Genomic DNA, 17,927 nt, shown 5'->3' with positions numbered 1-17,927 from the left:
ACCTGTTGTATTATCCTTACGTTGCAATTTTTCTCCATCGTAGTCCGCCAAATTACTGAGAAGTAAGAAAGTATTGGTCTCATCACGCTCCTGTAGGGCCAGAGAATTATCCATGGATGCAGGCCCCATTTCGGGCCCGTCCAAAAATTTTTAGCCTTCTCGGTACGCTACTGAATGTGGCACTTCCAATTCAGTTTCCTGTCCAAGATTACTCCTTGTCAGATATCCAAATCGTTCTATTAAGGAAACGTGGTGCTTCAAATTGGCCGACCTTCCTTTTCCTCGTGAACAGGCAGATTCGAGCCGTCTCTGGGCTAACATTGGGACTCTAGGCCCTTCAGTATATTCTCCCCCTGGAGAGACAATGAAGGAAATCTGGGAATATATATATAGCTGTTCCCCAGCGTCCCAGCAGATGGTGTCTGATGAAGTTGACCATGGGTAGATCTCAGAATTTGATGATGGAATGTGTATCGCCTAGTCGGAACAAGGTCCGCACTAACCTGGCTGAAAACAATAAGACAGCAGGAGCCGATGTGTTGCCGCCTGAACTGCACAAGACCGGAGGCGACTCGCTGATTTGCCGTATGCCTAACCAGCTTATCTGTGCGATCTGGTGAAAAGAACGCATACCCGATGATTGGAACCGACAGCATCTTATGTCCCGTACACAAGAAGGATATAAGACGGAATGTGTCAGCTACAGTCTCCTCCCTATCACATTCAAGATATTCTCGAGCGTACTGTGTGAAAGATTAAAACCCCAAAGTCAATGAGATAATTTGGGCCCTATCAATGCGGCTTTAGGCCTGCTAAATCCACCATTCTGGTCTATGGTGGATTTCACCCTGAGCCAAATCCTGGAAAGGACCAGAGAAACAGAGCTCCACACTTACCATATCTTTGTTGACTAAAAAGTCGCTTTCGAAAGCCTTATATGTTCAAAGGTACTTCAAGCTATGTCTGAATTTTGTATCCCTGCAAACGTAATAAGACTCTGCAGAATGACACTTGCTGAAACACGAATCTCCCCGAACCATTCAACACCAAACGAGGTTTCATACAAGGAGAAAGCTTATCATGTGATCTCTTTGATATCCTGCTGGAGAAGGAGTAGTAGAACAGCGCATATATATGGTGTTGAAACCCTACACGACCGCTGTGGTACAGGGTATTATAACTAAGTCCATTTGTTTGTAACGACAAGAAGGAAGAGATATAGGCCCATTGATAAGTATACCGATCAACTCAGAAACACTTTCTGATTCGATTTAGCTATGTTCGCCTGTGTGTCTGTCTGTCCATGTTAATTTGTGTACAAACTTCAGGTCGCAAATATCATCCGATCGTCTTTAAATTTGGTACATATTTTTTTTTAGCGCAGAGACGAAGTTGGAAGTTTTTGAAGTTGGAAAAAAATCTGTTCAGATTTGGATGTAGTTCCCATATATATGTTCGTTCGATTTGCAATAATAACGCAGTATAATGGCCATTTGTTACCCGATTCTATAGAAATTTGGCAGGATGGATTTTCTTTTGACTCTCGACATTTCTGGTGAATTTCATAGAAATCGATCTTCCCAAAATGTTGTGCAACGCTTTCCTCGATGCCTACTGCAATATCTAAGAAGTTTGGTCGAAATCGGTTCAGATTTAGATGTAGTTCTCATAAATATGTTAGTCAGATTTTAAATAATTTGCAATAATATTGCCATTTCCATCCGCCGAGGTCCATCAAAATTGGTTCAGAATTAGAAAAACCGCCCACTTTATACTTATAAGGTAGGTGTATGGTACTATAAAGTCGGCACCGCCCGACTATTGCCTTTCCGTACTAGTTTTTCAATGAAAGAACGGTGGTCAATTTTCAAATATGAAGTGCCCTATTACCATTCGTAACAATTTGTGAAAAATTAGAGAAAATCAATTCAGGCAGTTTAAGGTCTACGTAAAACAAACGTTATTAAGAAGAAATTATCACCAAAAAAAGTTTAAAACTATCGTCATAAATTTTGTTACATGCATAGACAGTCACCCACAGAAGTGAAATACGGTACATGACTTTTTGATCATCCACCAAAGCTTACATCATCAAAACGACACAAAGACCTTTGGAAGATTATATATGAATTTTGGTTTGGATCAGGCATGTTTCAATTTGATATTCAATAACATTCCGTTTCAGTTCTTTTTCCATAAAAGTTATTTACATATTATGATAAATTTGTAAGAATGTCTCCATATTTTTGGATATATTTTGAATGTTTTTGTTTTCTACATTTATTTTATTTAACATTCAATATGGTGTTTTGTATATTGAGTTTCGTAATTTAAAATTTGAATTTCATCTATTCTATTATTTAGAGTCCGGCAAAAAAGAAGATATGCAAATGAAGAAGGTTTGTCCATGAACCTATTAAAGAACACGGGTATGCTTCTCACATATCAGTGAGTGATGACCGATTCAAGTTTAAGCTCAATGACAAAGGGCCTCCTTTTTATAGCCGAGTCCGAACGGCGTGCCGCAGTGCGACACCTCTTTGGAGAGAAGTTTTCAAATGGCATAGTACCTCACAAAAGTCACCAGCATTTGGTGGGGATAAACACTGCTTGAATTTTTTATACCCTCCACCATAGGATGGGGGTATACTAATTTCGTCATTCTGTTTGTAACACCTCGAAATATGCATGTCCGTCCGTCTGTCTGTCGAAAGAACGCTAGCTTTCGAAGGAGTAAAGCTAGTCCTTGAAATTTTGCACAAATACTTTTTATTAGTGTAGATCGGTTGGGATTGTAAATGAGGAAAATCGGTCCATGTTTTGATATATTTAACTGCCATATAAACCGATCTTGGGTCTTGACTTCTTGAGCTTCTTGAGCTTCTAGAGGGCGAACACTTATCCGATTTGACTGAAATTTTGCACGTGGTGTTTTGGTATCACTTCTAACAACTGTGTTATGTATGATTCAAATCGGTTCATAATCTAGTATAGCTGTCATATAAACCGATCTTGGATCTTGACTTTTTGAGCCAATTCTCATCCGATTTGGCTGAAATTTTGCATAAGGTATTTGGTTATGACTTCCAATAACTGTGCTAAGTATGGCGTGAATCGGTACATAACCTGATATAGCTGCCATATAAACCGATCTGGGATCTTCACTTCTTGAGCCTTTTGTTTGCTTAAAAAGAGATTCGGCCGGGCCAAACACGCTCTTACTTGTTTTTTCTAATCTCGCCGGGATTTGAACCCAAGCGTTCAGCGTCATAGGCGCACATTCTAACCTTTAACACATTTCCTACTGCAATCCTATACAGGATTAAAGAAACAAATTCTTTGTTCTGGAGATATTCCAACTCTTGGTAAATTTTTCATGGCCCTTTGCTCCCCTTTGAAAGTCCATGAGCATTCCGTTAAATAACAGAGGGATAACCTCTCTCATATCGATGAGTGGTGCCAGATTTCAAGTTTAAGCGCAATGATATGGGGCCTCCTTTTTATTGCCAAATTCTAACGGCGAGAGGTCGAGCGATGAAAGAGAGAGAAGTTTTACAAGGCACAAAACTCACAAATCTCGCCAGTTTTAGAGAGGGACTAACGACTGCTGACAATTTTTTCTGCAAGATTCGAACACAGGCGATCAACGTTATAGGCGGGCATGATTGCCTCTGCGCCATTGTGGACGATTTCTTCTTATCGAAACCTGGAAAAAATTAACATTTGTTTATTCATTGCAACATCCAAGTAGTAACAAATAAAAGCGTGCTAGGTTCGGCCGGGCCGAATCTTGCACGCCCTTCACCGTGGATCGCATTTATGACCGATATCTCATTATAGGCAAAAAAAGGATAACTTGGAGCTATGCCAAGTAATGAAGCAATTGTTGGAATATCGGTTTATATGGGAGCTATATTAGGATAAACCCCTATTTGATGATTTCTTAGTTATTATCTTTTTGGCAACACTGGTGTAAACAGCTCACGCACGTTTCGCGTTTTGTTTCACTGTCAAACATCTTCAGTTTGGTCTATAACTTAACCATGAATCCTATTACAAACGAACAAAGCTTGCAAATTATCTAATTTAATTATCAAATTCGTGGTCTGTTATGAAAGTTCATCGCGCGCTCATTTTTGCTAATTTTTTATACCCTCCACCATGTTTTGATATAGCTGCCATATAAACCGATCTTGGGTCTTGACTTCTTGAGCCTCTAGAGGGCGCAATTCTTATCCGATTTGACTGAAATTTTGCACTTATTGTTTTGGTATCACTTCCAACAACTGTGTTAAGTATGATTCCAATCGGTTCATAATCCGGTATAGCTGTCATATAAACCGATCTTGGATCTTGACTTCTTGACCCTCTAGAGAACGCAATTCTCATCCGATCGGTCTCTCTCATGACCTTCAACATACGTGTCTAATATGATCTGAATCGATCATTAGCTTGATACAGCTGCCATATAAACCTATCTCCCGATTTTGCTTCTTGATCCCCTACAAGGCTCACTTCTTATCCGAATGAACTAGAATATTACACAATGACTTCTACAATTTTCAGCATTCATTTATGGTCCGAATCGGACTATAACTTAATATAGCTCCAATAGCACAATAATTCTTATTGAATATTCTTTGTTTGCCTAAAAAGAGATACCGCGCATAGAACTCGACAAATGCGGTCCATGGTGGAGGGTATATAAAATTCGGCCCGGCCGAACTTAGCACGCTCTTACTTGTTCTTACTATTCATAGGCAGGTCTTATTCGGATCGATGCAAAGGCTTGGACCCAAAAAATGCCCAGTTTTTATTCGATTTCGCTAACATTTGAACCGGTGAGATATACTAAGCCCCTCCGTGCCCTAGCCAAATATGATTCCGAAGTGAGTTGTATTAGATCTCTTGACATCCTTGCCAATAACGGTCCAGTTTGGACAGTACTTCGACGCAGTTACAACAAAGCTCGATCTTCACCATTGAGGTCCTAATCCTTTAATAGGCGGATTTATTGGCTGATTTTGGTAAAATTTCTTGGAACCTTAAAGAAGTACGATCCAGATCGGGCCATAGTTAAATGTAATTACGTATTTAGTAGAATTATTGTAAATTAGGACATAAACAAGTAAAAGAGTGCTAAGTTCGGACGGGCCGATTCTTGGGAAACCACCACCATGGATTCTGCTAATATGCTTTATGCAAAATAAATTTTGTTGTAGGGCATAATTTTATTCTATATACCAAACTTATGTCAAACCAGCAAAAATTAAAGCTTCTAGGAACCGAACAAGGATGATCGGGAGATCGGTTTACACGGAAGCTATAACAGGATATTTACTGATTTGGACCGTATTTGGTACAGTTGTTGGAAATCATAACAGAACACTATCCGCAAAATTTGAGCCAAATCGGACAAAAATTGCGGCTTACAGGGGCTCAAGAAGTCAAATCGTGAGATTGGTTTATATGGGACCTACATCAGGTTATAGACCGACTTAGACCATACTTGGCATAGTTTTAAGAAGCCATAACATGCCAAATCGGAAATTGCGGCGTTCAGGGGCTCAAGAAGTCAAATCGGGAGGTCGGTTTATACGGGAGCTATATCTAAATCTGAACTGATATGGCCCAGTTGCAATCCCCAACTACCTTCATCGATATTAAGTTCCTGTGCAAAATTCAAGCGGCTAGCTTTACGCGTTCGATCTCTATCGTCATTTCGACAGACCGACGGACATGGCTAGATCGACTCAGAATGTCGAGACGATCAAGAGTATATACACTTTATGGGGTCCTAGACGAATATTTCGGGGTGTTACAAACGGAATGACTAGATTAGTATACCGCCATCCATATCGGTTCGGATTTAGATATAACTCCCATATAAACCCATCTCCCGATTTGACTTCTTGAGCCCCTGGAAGCCGCAATTTTTGTCCGATTTGGTTGAAATGGAGCATGAAGTGTTTTGTTACTATTTTCAACAACTGTGCCGAGTACGGTCTAAATTGGTCTATAACCTGATATAGCTCCCATATAAACCGATCTCGCGATTTGACTTCTTCAGCCCTTACAAGCCGCAATTTTTGTCCGATTTGGCTAAAATTTTGCATGCGGTGTTCTGTTACGACTTAAAATAACTGTACCAAATACGGTCCAAATCTGTCTATAACCTGATATTGCTCCCATGTAAACCGATCTCTCGATCACCCTTGTTCCGTTCCTAGAAGCTTTATTTTTTGCTAGTTCGACAGAAGTTTGGTATGAAGAATAAAATTATGCCCTTCAACTAAATTTATTTTTTTAAAAATTTTTTTGCATAATCCTTGGTGGTGGGTTCCCAAGTTTCGGCCCGGTCGAACTTAGCACGCTTTTACTTGTTTATTCTTTATTTAAACATTTAAAATAAAGTTGTAAAAATAACAAGTACTCGAAAAGACCCACAGATAATTTTATTGTATATTAGTGTCTATATATATGTAATGGTCCATATCCGGTATAAATATTGAATGGCATAGTGCAATTCACTCTTTCAGATTTTGGTAATTAATGTTTTTTATGGTTTTTAGACCATACATACCATTTCAGCAAATTTGGGTAATGAATGCGACATTAAGAGGCTTCAGACCCTAATCGGCTGGTAGGTCTATAAACAGTATTGGATTCCGACATCGGAGGCCCTAGTGCGATTCACTGTACTAAATTTTTACGAAATCGAGATTTCGTACAGATTTTATAGGCTTAAAGCACTAAATCAGCAGATGGGCCAATGGGTTATATACGTTTGGGTTTTCGGGAAGCCTACTTAAACTCACTGCTCCCAATTGTAGCCAAACCGGGTAATAAAGGCGCCTGTTTTGGAACTAACACCCCAACGGTCTTACTTGTCCGCTTGGATTCAATTCCTGCCTAGAATATCAGAAAAATTTTTAGCGGTGGTTTTCCCCTCCTAATGCTGGCAACATTTGCGAGGCACTATGCCATATAAAACGTATTTCCAAAGAGGTGTCGCAGAGCAGCACGCCGTTCGGACTTGGCTATAAAAAGGAGGCCCCTTATCATGGAGATAAAAATCGAAAGGTACTCATTGATATGTCAAAAGTTTGCCCTTGCTCATTAATGGAATATACATGGGCAAATTTGCATTTGGTCTATATGGCAACTTTATCCAAATCTGGACCCATTGGGGCCATATTAGGTCCGAATATCGAGAGAATAAATACAACTCACAGTTTTTAATTTGGGCGATATGGGATAATAAGTGCCCAACTCACCATTTTAAATTTCAGCGATATCGGTCAATATGGCGGCTATGTAATATAAATGTAGTTCGATCGAGACCACATTTGGCAGGGATGTCGAGGGACTTAATTTCATCCAAAAATCAGATAAGTGTGATGTGTTCAAAACCCTAAAAAGGTATAACGGTCTATATGGCAGTTATATGTAAATGCGTTTCGATTTTCCCGACGATAGAGAATATATATGTATACCTTGTAGATTCCATAACGGATATTTTGATAAGCTGTAAACGGAGGGACTAAATGATGCTTATAATAAAAACCGTAAAAATATTTTCCGGAGTCGGAATCGAAATAAATTTTCTCTTTGGAGTCGGAGTCCAAGGCTAGAAATTTTTGCATATCTTTCATCCCATATGCCCCATTATGGCTTTAGCAGCCACAGTTTCGGCCTGATTTGTTGTCTCAATTTGTGTGTCACATTTCATCAAAATCGGACCAGATCTTTCAACCAGTATGCACTATTATGGCTATAGTAGCCATAATTTTTTTGCAATCTTTACAAAATTAAACATGATCTCGTATTTGCTTAATACTGGTAGACAGGCTCGATGGTGTAGAGTATTATATAGCTAGCTCCGCCCGACTTTTGTGTTTTCTTACTTTTTATACCCACCACCGTAAGATAGGGGGTATATTCATTTAGTCATTCCGTTTGCAACACATCAAAATATCAACCTACACAGTATATATATTTCGACTCTACAAAGTATATATATTTCGGATCGTGTGTATGTCCGTCCGTCTGTTGTAATCACTCTACAGGCTTCATAAGTTGAGATATTGAGCTGAAATTTGGCACAGATACGTCTTTTTGATACACGCTGGTTAAGTTCTTGAACGGGTTAAATGGGACCATATTTGGATATAGCTGCTATATAGACCGATTTTTCGATAAAGGGTATAATGCCCATAAAACATAATTTTTCATCCGATTTTGCTGAAATTTTAAACAGTGAATAGTTTAAGGGCTCCCGACATATCACCTATATACGGTTCAGATCGGACTACATTTAGATATAGCTGTCATATAGACCGATCTGCCGATAAAGGGTCTGAAGCCCATAAAAGCTTTATTTTTCATCCGCTTTCGCTGAAATTTAAAACAGTGAGTAGTTTTAGGCCTACCAACATCTTACCTAAATATAGTTCAGTTCGACTTATATTTAGATATAGCTGCCATATAGACGGATCTGCCGATAAAGGGCCTGAAGCCCATAAAAGCTTTATTTATTGCCCAATTTCGCTGAAATTTGTAACAGTGGGTAGGGTTCAGATCGGACGATATTTAGATATAGCCGCCATATAGAACGATCTCACGATAAAGGTACTGAAGCCCATGAAAGCTATATTTTTGACCGATTTTGCCGAAATTTGAAACAGTGAGTAGTTTTAGGCCTCCTAACATAGGACCCAAATATGGTTCAGATCGGACTATATTTAAATATAGCTGTCATATAGACCGATCTGCTGATTAAGGGTCTGAAGCTCATAAAAGTTTAATTTTTTATCCGATTTTGCTGAAATTGAAAACAGTGAGTAGTTTTTTGCCAGCCAACATTTGACCTAAATATGGTTCAGATCGGACTATATTTAGATATAGCTGCCCTATAGACCGATCTCTCGATATAGGGTCTAAGGCCCATAAAATCCCTATTTATTATCCGATTTCGCTGAAATTAGAAACAGTTTGTAGTTTTAGGTCTCCCGACATACGCCCCAAATATGGTTTAGATCGAGATTATTTAGATATTGCTGTCATTTAGACCGACCGACCGACCCTTCATCGGGAGGAAGGGTCTGAAGCCCATAAAAGCATTATTTTTTATCCAATTTCTCTGAAATTTGAAACAGTGAGTAGTTTTAGAACACCCGCCATCCGACCTAAATATGGTAAAAATAGGACTGTATTTAGATATAGCTGTCATATAGACCGATATGCCGGTTAAGGGTCTGAAGCTCATAAAAGCTTTATTTACTACCCGATTTTGTTGAAATTTAAAATACAAAATTCAACAGTGACTTATATTTATAAGTCCACTCAACGTCCGTGCCGAATTTGGGTGAATAAGTTATCCAATTTTCATCGGATTGTGACGAAAGGGGATTTACATATATACCCGAGGTGGTGGGTATCCAAAGTTCGGCCCGGCCGAACTTAATGCCTTTTTACTTGTTTTTCTTTTTTTTTTTTGTTTAATAAAAAGCAATCTCTGTTTATTAAATTCCGACTTAGAGTGTATCTGCATTAAACATGACATTTTGAATTGTACTCATAGCTCTTGCTTACGTCCGCCAGTGCACACCTCAATATACAATAGCGCCATATCAAATGACACGCACGCACACATATTTCATGCCGGCATAAACACTTGCAATCTATATGTATTTAAGTTTGTAGCATACTTATTTAGTCTCTCCAATGCATCTGCACACTTGAATTATATTTGTTGTACGATTTATCCTTAACTTTTGTGATTTATGATTCTCGATTTGTTTTATTGGTTTCTTCTTGTCTCGTGTCGTGTCTTCATTTCTCGCCTTTGTTTAGCATTTTGCAATATTTTGATTTGTTGTATTATAACTATCGCATTGTTATTCTTATTATAATAATTGAATCTATATTTGTACATTTACATGTGTATGGATCTGAATATGCGTAACAGATTAGTAAATGTCCTTTTTTCCGTTCAATGAAACACGATTTCAATGTATTCAACTATTTTTCCGATATTGTTTTTGATTTGATCTTTAAATTATGCATTTGTATTTTAATAATTGAATTGAATTTATTACTGTATCTGCGATTGAGAATGTATTCACTACAAGTCCTCCCCACACACATTTTGTAGGAAGTGGCCGAGCTGCGTCGACAGGTGGCGCTAGAGAATTTGCAAAACCAACGCCTGGATAACTACGATCAGGATGTGCCCGTGGAGTTTGAATGCTGCTTCTGCACCACAAAGGTATCTACAAAAAATACTTGTTTCCACCATTCATGCACCATAGAATAAGAGAATCACTGCGGTTGGTTACCTCGCATTGAGCTATTCGCACTCTATTTTTGTCTTGTCCTTGAAAATGTAAAGTGAACGTGTGTATGCGTGTAACCATAGCCCTTAGTGTTTTCAGATAATTTTATTTATGTGTGCTAGAACTCTCAGGAAGATTGTAATATGACAAAAGTTAATAATAAATATTGGACACACTTGCAGAAATCTTTGAAACACCCAGATTAATATAAACAAATTATCAATGTTAAGTTTATACATGTGTTATACAGTGGACCATTTCAAATAAAATTCAAAACATACTTATTAAAATTATAAATTCTATTCGAAACTAAGAAATTCCATTTCACCTTCAAATATTTTATCCGAAAATTCCATTATAAATTCTGATTCCTATTTGATGTTCAAATACTCCATTTGAATGCAACTCAGAACCCTTCAATTGAAATTCTTTTGTAACTTAAATAAATCCTATTTTGGAGTATCTATTCTTTTTGAAATTCACAATACCTCAAATGAAATTCCGAAATTTCATTTCGACTTCAGAGTAATACAATTACATATATCATGCGTTCAAATTGAAAAAAACTACATTTGAAATTCATTCCGGCAAGCGGACCCAATTCATTCGCCAAAAACTACCGACTTTAACGCTGGTGTTTATGGATGAGAAATATATATTTTTGGAATAATAGAGACCTGTTTTACCTGTTTACCCGAGATATTTTTTTCAGTGGATTGTAATTTTAATCCATCCATTTTCGAGCTTTGATACTTTAAACCAGGGTTCCAGAGCGGGTACATTGTCCGCTCCGGCAAACTTTTTTCTGCTCCACGCCACGCTCCGCTCCGGCATTTGTTTTTGGCTCCGCTCCGTTACATTTAAATTGACTATTTATTTGTAAATTTTGTAACTACGTTTACAACATCAAGCAATATTCAACCCCAATTATATGTATTCGTCACCATATTCAGCATATATTGGCTTATTTCCTTATGAAGCCCCCATATACACCGAACACCTGAATTGATTTCTTGAGGCTCTACAAGGCGCAATTCTTATCTGATTTGGCTGAAATTTTGCAAACCGGTTTCTTTTATGACCACCCACATTTTTGTAAAGTAAAGCCTCAATCGGTTCTCAACCGTTTGTAGCCCCCATATAAACCGATCTCCCGATTGAACTTCTTGAGCCCCCAGAGGGCGCAATTCTACCGCTAATTCCCGTATAATCCGATCTCCCGTTTTAACTTCCTAAGCGTCTAGAGGGAGCAATTATTATATTCTATTTGGCCGAAATGTTGCACAGTGATTACTTCTATAACCTCCAACATCCATATCAAGTATTGTCTGAATCATTGTCTATTGCTCCTATATAAACAGATCATCCATCTTCGGCCGTGCCGAACTTTGGATACCCACCACCATAAACATATTTATTATATTATTTTATTATAAACCTGTTAGTATATCTATATTAATGTCCAAGTATGGGCCGATTTGATTCATATTCAGTGTAGGTACCGAGACGTTTATATATGTCACAATTTAAAACTTCAAAGAAATCAGACTATAAATGAGGATTTAATGGTTAAGATCCCAGATCGGCAAACCGGTCCATATGGCAGCTTTATCTAAATAGGGTCTGATATGGACCATAAGCGGTTATGATATCGGGTGTCTTAGTATAACTCTATGTTCCAAATGTACATCAAATTCGGTTCGATCTGAACAAAACTTGGTTCAAACAATGGGAAATCTAATACAACTCACTGCTCTTAATTTCAGCGAAATAGGAAAATACGACTTTTAAAGGGCTTAAGACACTTAATCGGTAGATCGATCTATTTTCCAGCTTTATCCAAATTTGGTCCGATCTGGGGCTTTCGATCGATCCAGAGCGCTTTCGTGTCGAATAAAATTTTATCTCGTAGTTAATGGGTATTATACCACTTGTATAGAAATTTTTAGGTTTAATCTGTTATCAATAATGCTCGATTTAAACATTCGCTTTCATTTCCAACGATTTTACTCGTTCACGAATGCGGTAATTCGGCCCCTGGACTATGTTCAGTTCGGACAATGAGAGGCCTAGTGCAAAACACTGTTTCAAATTTCAGCGAAATCGGGTAATAAATGGGGCTTTTATGGGCCTAAAACCCTAATTCGCCAGATCGATCTGTAAGCCAGCTATATCTAAATATGATCCGATCTGGACTATGTTCTGGTCGGAACAGTGAGTTACACTAGTGCCTAGTGTAACTCACTGTTCCAAATTTCAGCGGGTAACAAATGGGCCATTTATGGGTTTAAGACCCTTTATCGGAGGATCGGTCTATATGGCAGCTATATCCAATTATGGCCCGATATTGACTATTTTGGGTTCGTATATCGAAGCCTTTGTACAACTCGTAGTTTAAAATTTCAACGAAATCGGATAATAAATGCGGCTTTTATGGGCTTAAGACCCTAAACTGGGAGATCGATATACATGAGAGATATCGATATTTAGCTATATCTAAATATGATCCGATTTAATGCGTTCAAGAATTCAACCTGCGTAGAGACAAAATACGAATATGTGCCAAACTTTAGCTCAATATGTCAATTTTTAAAGGCTGTAGAGTGATAGCAGCAGGCGGACATACACACATCGTTAAATCGTCTTAGAATTTTACGACGACCGATTGTAGGGTCGGAAATGTGTATTTCGATGTGTTGCAAACGGAATGATTAAATGACTATTCCTCTTATCCTATGGTGGTGGGTATAAAAATTCACTGAGTTTGTTCCTTGATCTTATTTTGTTTCCGTCTATAAAAAGAAACCGTGTACAGATCTTGACAAATGCTATCAATTGTGGATGGTATTCAAAATTCGGCCAGAGCGCTTTTAGCTTGTTTTCACTTATTTCGACTTTAAGACGAAACTAGTTGAAATTGGTACAATTATGTTCTCTCATATGTTTTCGATAAAGATTTAACGAAAGTTGACTCTTAAGTTATCTCATGGTAATTTAATTTTCTTCAATTTTTGTTTTAATACGCTAAGTTAGGCCGGGCCGAATCTTATATACCCTCCATCATAGATCGCATTTGTCGAGTTCTTTTCCCGATATCTCTTTTTAGGCAAACAAAGGAGAAAAGAAAAGAATTGTTATGCTATTGAAGATATCTGAAGTTATGGTCCGATTCGAACTATTTATAATTGAGGCGAATGTTGGAGATCATAGTAGAAGTGATTGTGTAAAACTTCAGCAATTTTAATAAGAACTCCGCCCTTTAGGGGCTCAAGAAATAAAATAGGGTGATCGGTTTATATGGGAGCAGATCAGGCTATAGACCGCTTCAGACCGCATTAAACACGTATATTGAAGACCATGGGAGAAGCCGTTGTAGAAAATTTCAGCCAAATAGGAAAATAATTGTGCACTTTAGAGGCTCAAGAAGTCAAGATTATATAGCAGCTATATCAGGTTACCGATTTGAAAAATATTTGTTGCACACTTGTTGGAAGTCATAACACAATACACCATGAAAAATGTCATCCAAATCGACATTTCATCCAAGATTCAAGATCGTTTTATATGGTAGCTATATCGAGATATGGACCGATTTGAACCATACTTAACTAAGTTATTGAAAGTCATAACAAAACACCTCGTCAAAATTTCAGCCAAAGCGGATAAGAATTGCGTCCTCTAGAGGCTCAAGATCGGTTTGTATGACTGCTATATCAGGTTATGGACCGATTTCAACCATACCTTGCACTGTTATTGGAAGTTATAACAAAACTCCTCATCCGAAATTTCTGCCAAATCGGATTACAATTGCGCTCTGTACTGGCTGAAGAAGTCAAGATTCAAGATCGGTTTATATGGCAGCTTTATCGGGTTGTTGGCCGATTTGAACCATACTTTACAAATTTATTGAAAGTCATAACAAAACACCTCGTCTAAAATTTCAGCCAAATCAGATAAGAATTTCGGCCACTAGTGACTCAAGAAGCCAAGATTTAAGATCGGTTTATATGGCAGCTATATCAGGTTATGTACCGATTTGAACCATACATAGCACAGTTCTTGGAACGAAATACGTCGTGCAAAATTTCAGCCGAATCCAATAAGAATTGCGCCCTCAAGAGTTTCAAGAAGTCAAAATCCCAGATCGGTTTATATGGCAGCTATATCAACACATGGACCTATATGGCCCATTTACAATCTCAACCGACCTACACTAATAGGAAGTATTTGCGCAAAATTTCAAGCGGCTAGCTTTACTCCTTCGAAAGTTAGAGTGCTTTCGATAGACAGACGAACGAACATGGCTACATCGACTTAAAATGTCATGACAATCAAGAATATATACATTTTATGGGGTCTGTAATTTCGAAGAGTTACAAACAGAATGACGAAATTGGTATACCCCCATCCTATGGTGGAGGGTATAAAAAATTTTAGTTTAAAGATTTCTATTTTGTCGGATTTTGAGATTGAACACCGCTCCGCTCCTGCAAAAATAGGCCAGCTTCGCTCCACGCTCCACTCCGATCCACGCTCCACTCCGCTCCACGCTCCAATCCGCTCCATGCTCCACTCCGCTCCACGCTCCACTCCGCTCCACGTTTGAATCGGACTGCACTCATTGATTTGGGCAAAGTTTGCAGTTTTACTTTGATGGCAAGGGGTAGAATCCGCTCGCCTCCCGATATCAAAAAATTATATAGCCTATATTTCCTTCCAAACACAATCTGTGAAAAATTCAAAGTAATCGGTTTAGCCGTTTTTGAGTCTACACGGAACAAACAAACAAACCGACAAACAAATACAAATTCAATTTTATATATAAGAAGGTAATTGGTTTATAGCTCCCATGTATCTATTGGGTTGCCCAAAAAGTAATTGCGGATTTTTTAAAAGAAAGTAAATGCATTTTTAATAAAGCTTAGAATGAACTTTAATCAAATATACTTTTTTTACACTTTTTTTCTAAAGCAAGCTAAAAGTAGCAGCTGATAACTGACAGAAGAAAGAATGCAATTACAGAGTCACAAGCTGTGAAAAAATTTGTCAACGCCGACTATATGAAAAATCCGCAATTACTTTTTGGGCAACCAATAGTTATAGACAGATTTGTACCATACTCTCCGCAGATGTTGGAAATCATAAAACACACCACATACAAAATTATTGTCAAACCAGATATTAATCACGGCTTCTAGGCGTTCACGAAGTCAAATCGTATGAACATCCTATTCCAGAGCTATAATAAAATTTGAACTGATATGGCCCATTTGCAAACCTCAACGAATTGCTTTAATATGTAGTAACTGAGCAAAATTTCGATCGGATATCTTTATTCGTTCGAACGCTATCGTGATTTCCACAGATAGACGGTCATGGCTAGATCGACTTAAAATATAAAGGAGATAAAGAATATAAAAATATATTATGTATCATATCAATATTTGGTGGGTATAGTAAATAAAGCTATTACTAAAATAGTGGTCTTTTGTCATTTTCAATAAGTCGGTTGTAGCCCCCCAGAAAATAAGTCTAGGGACATAAATTGAAAAAAAAGATAACGAGTTTGGCGAAAAATTTAAATTCTAATATTTCGGTAGCTATAAGAGATATCTCGCACACAAATACTGAAAAAACTAACACAATGGCAACTACTGCTTCAGACACCTAATATATTCACCTAATCTTATATATAACAAGTAAAAGCGTGCTAAGTTCGGCCGTGCCGAATCTTATATACCCTCCACCATGGATCGCATTTGTCAAGTTCTTTTGGCGGCATCTCCTCTTAGGCAAAAAAGGATATAAGAAAAGATTTGCTCTGCTATTAGAGCGATATTAAGATATGGTCCGGTTTGGACCACAATTAAATTATATGTTGGAGACCTGTGTAAAATTTCAGCCAATTCGAATAAGAATTGCGCCCATTGGGGGCTCAAGAAGTAAAATAGAGAGAACGATTTATATGGGAGCTGTAACGGGCTATAGACCGGTTCAGACCATAATAAACACGTTTGTTGATGGTCATGAGAGGATCCGTCGTACAAAATTTCAGACATATCGGATAGTAATTGCGACCTCTAGGGATCAAGAAGTCAAGATCCCAGATCGGTTTATATGGCAGCTATATCAGGTTATAGACCGATTTGAACCATACTTTGCACAGTTGTTAGATGTCATAACAAAACACGTCGTGCAAAATTTCATTCCAATCGGATAAGAATTGCGCACTCTAGAGGCTCAAGAAGTCAAGACCCAAGATCGGTTTATATGGCAGCTATATCAGGTTATGGACCGATTTGAACCATACTTGGCACAGTTGTTGGATATAATAACAAAACACGTCGTGCAAAATTTCATTCCAAGCGGATAAGAATTGCGCACTCTAGAGGCTCAAGAAGTCAAGACCCAAGATCGGTTTATATGGCAGCTTTATCAGATTATGGACCGATTTGAACCATACTGTGCACAGTTGTTGGATATCATAACAAAACACGTCGTGCAAAATTTCATTCCAATCGGATAAGAATTGCGCACTCTAGAGGCTCAAGAAGTCAAGACCCAAGATCGGTTTATATGGCAGCTATATCAAAGCATGGACCGATATGGCCCATTTGCAATACCAACCGACCTACACAAATAAGAAGTAGTTGTGCTTTACTTTTTCGACTAGCTTTACTTCTTCGGAAGTTAGCGTGCAGACGGACGGACAGACGGACGGACATGGTTAGATCGACATAAAATTTCGCGACGATCAAGAATATATATACTTTATGGGGTCTCAGGTGAATATTTCGAGTAGTTACAAACAGAATGACGAAATTAGTATACCCCCCATCTTATGGTGGAGGGTATAAAAATCAATTTGTGTTTGTTTGTAGGTTTGTTTGTTTGTTTGTTTGTGTGTTCCTTATAAACTCAGAAACGGCTGAACCAATTTTCTTAAAATTTTCACAGATGGTGCATAAGGTCCCCGTGGTGAAAATAGGGTACTACATTTTTTGATATCTGAAGGGGGGGGCGGACCCTCCCCCTTACCCTAATTTTCAGAAACGCCAGATCTCGGAGATGGGTGGTGCGATTTCAGCGACATTTTGTGTGCTCTCATATAGTACCCTAAAAATAAAAATTTGGTATCCAAATTTCGGATGGGGTACCTAGGGGGGCTGCCCCACCCTAAAACCTACCAAGCATATATTTAGACCAATCACGACAATATGGGACTCAAATGAAAGGTATTTAGGATAAGGAAACGCATCTGATATCCAATTGGTGAACCAAGTGCTAGGGTGGCCACCCCAACCCCTAATACACCCCTCAATCGAACATATTTACCGACCATAGCAATATGGGACTCAAATGAAAGGTATTTGCGAGTAGAATACGAATCTGACATCCAAATGTGGGACCACGTTTCTGGGGGTCCACCCCTTTCCCAAAACACCCCCCAAACAGGACTTATTTACTGATCATGGGATTATGGGGCTTAAATAAAAGGTATTTGAATGTAGAATACGAATCTGATATCCAAATATGGAACCAAGTGTTTGGGGGGCCGTCTCTCACCAAAAACATCCTCCAAAGGGGACA

At 38.3% G+C, this 17,927-nt stretch overlaps 1 protein-coding gene across 10 annotated transcripts in view; it reads left to right on the top strand.

Moving 5' to 3' along the window:
- The window catches only part of LOC106089736 (potassium voltage-gated channel protein Shab), a 666,380-nt gene that overhangs the window by 544,256 nt on the left and 104,197 nt on the right, over positions 1 to 17,927 (top strand). For 9 of the 10 annotated variants that reach the window (XR_009396471.1, XM_059360498.1, XM_059360497.1 and 6 more), the window contains one exon: positions 10,157 to 10,270. The exons of the other annotated variant lie outside the window; for it this stretch is intronic. Coding sequence is in view for 8 of the 9 variants with exons in the window: in XM_059360498.1 (XP_059216481.1) it covers positions 10,157 to 10,270 (114 nt within the window). In the remaining variant the exon portion in view is untranslated. The remainder of the gene's footprint in view (positions 1 to 10,156; positions 10,271 to 17,927) is intronic. 10 annotated transcript variants of the gene reach the window in all.

Source organism: Stomoxys calcitrans, chromosome 1 (assembly GCF_963082655.1).
Source record: "Stomoxys calcitrans chromosome 1, idStoCalc2.1, whole genome shotgun sequence".
NCBI classification, from domain to species: domain Eukaryota; kingdom Metazoa; phylum Arthropoda; class Insecta; order Diptera; family Muscidae; genus Stomoxys; species Stomoxys calcitrans.
Note: the sequence above shows the minus strand (reverse complement) of the source record. Positions and strands in the feature narration are given on the sequence as shown.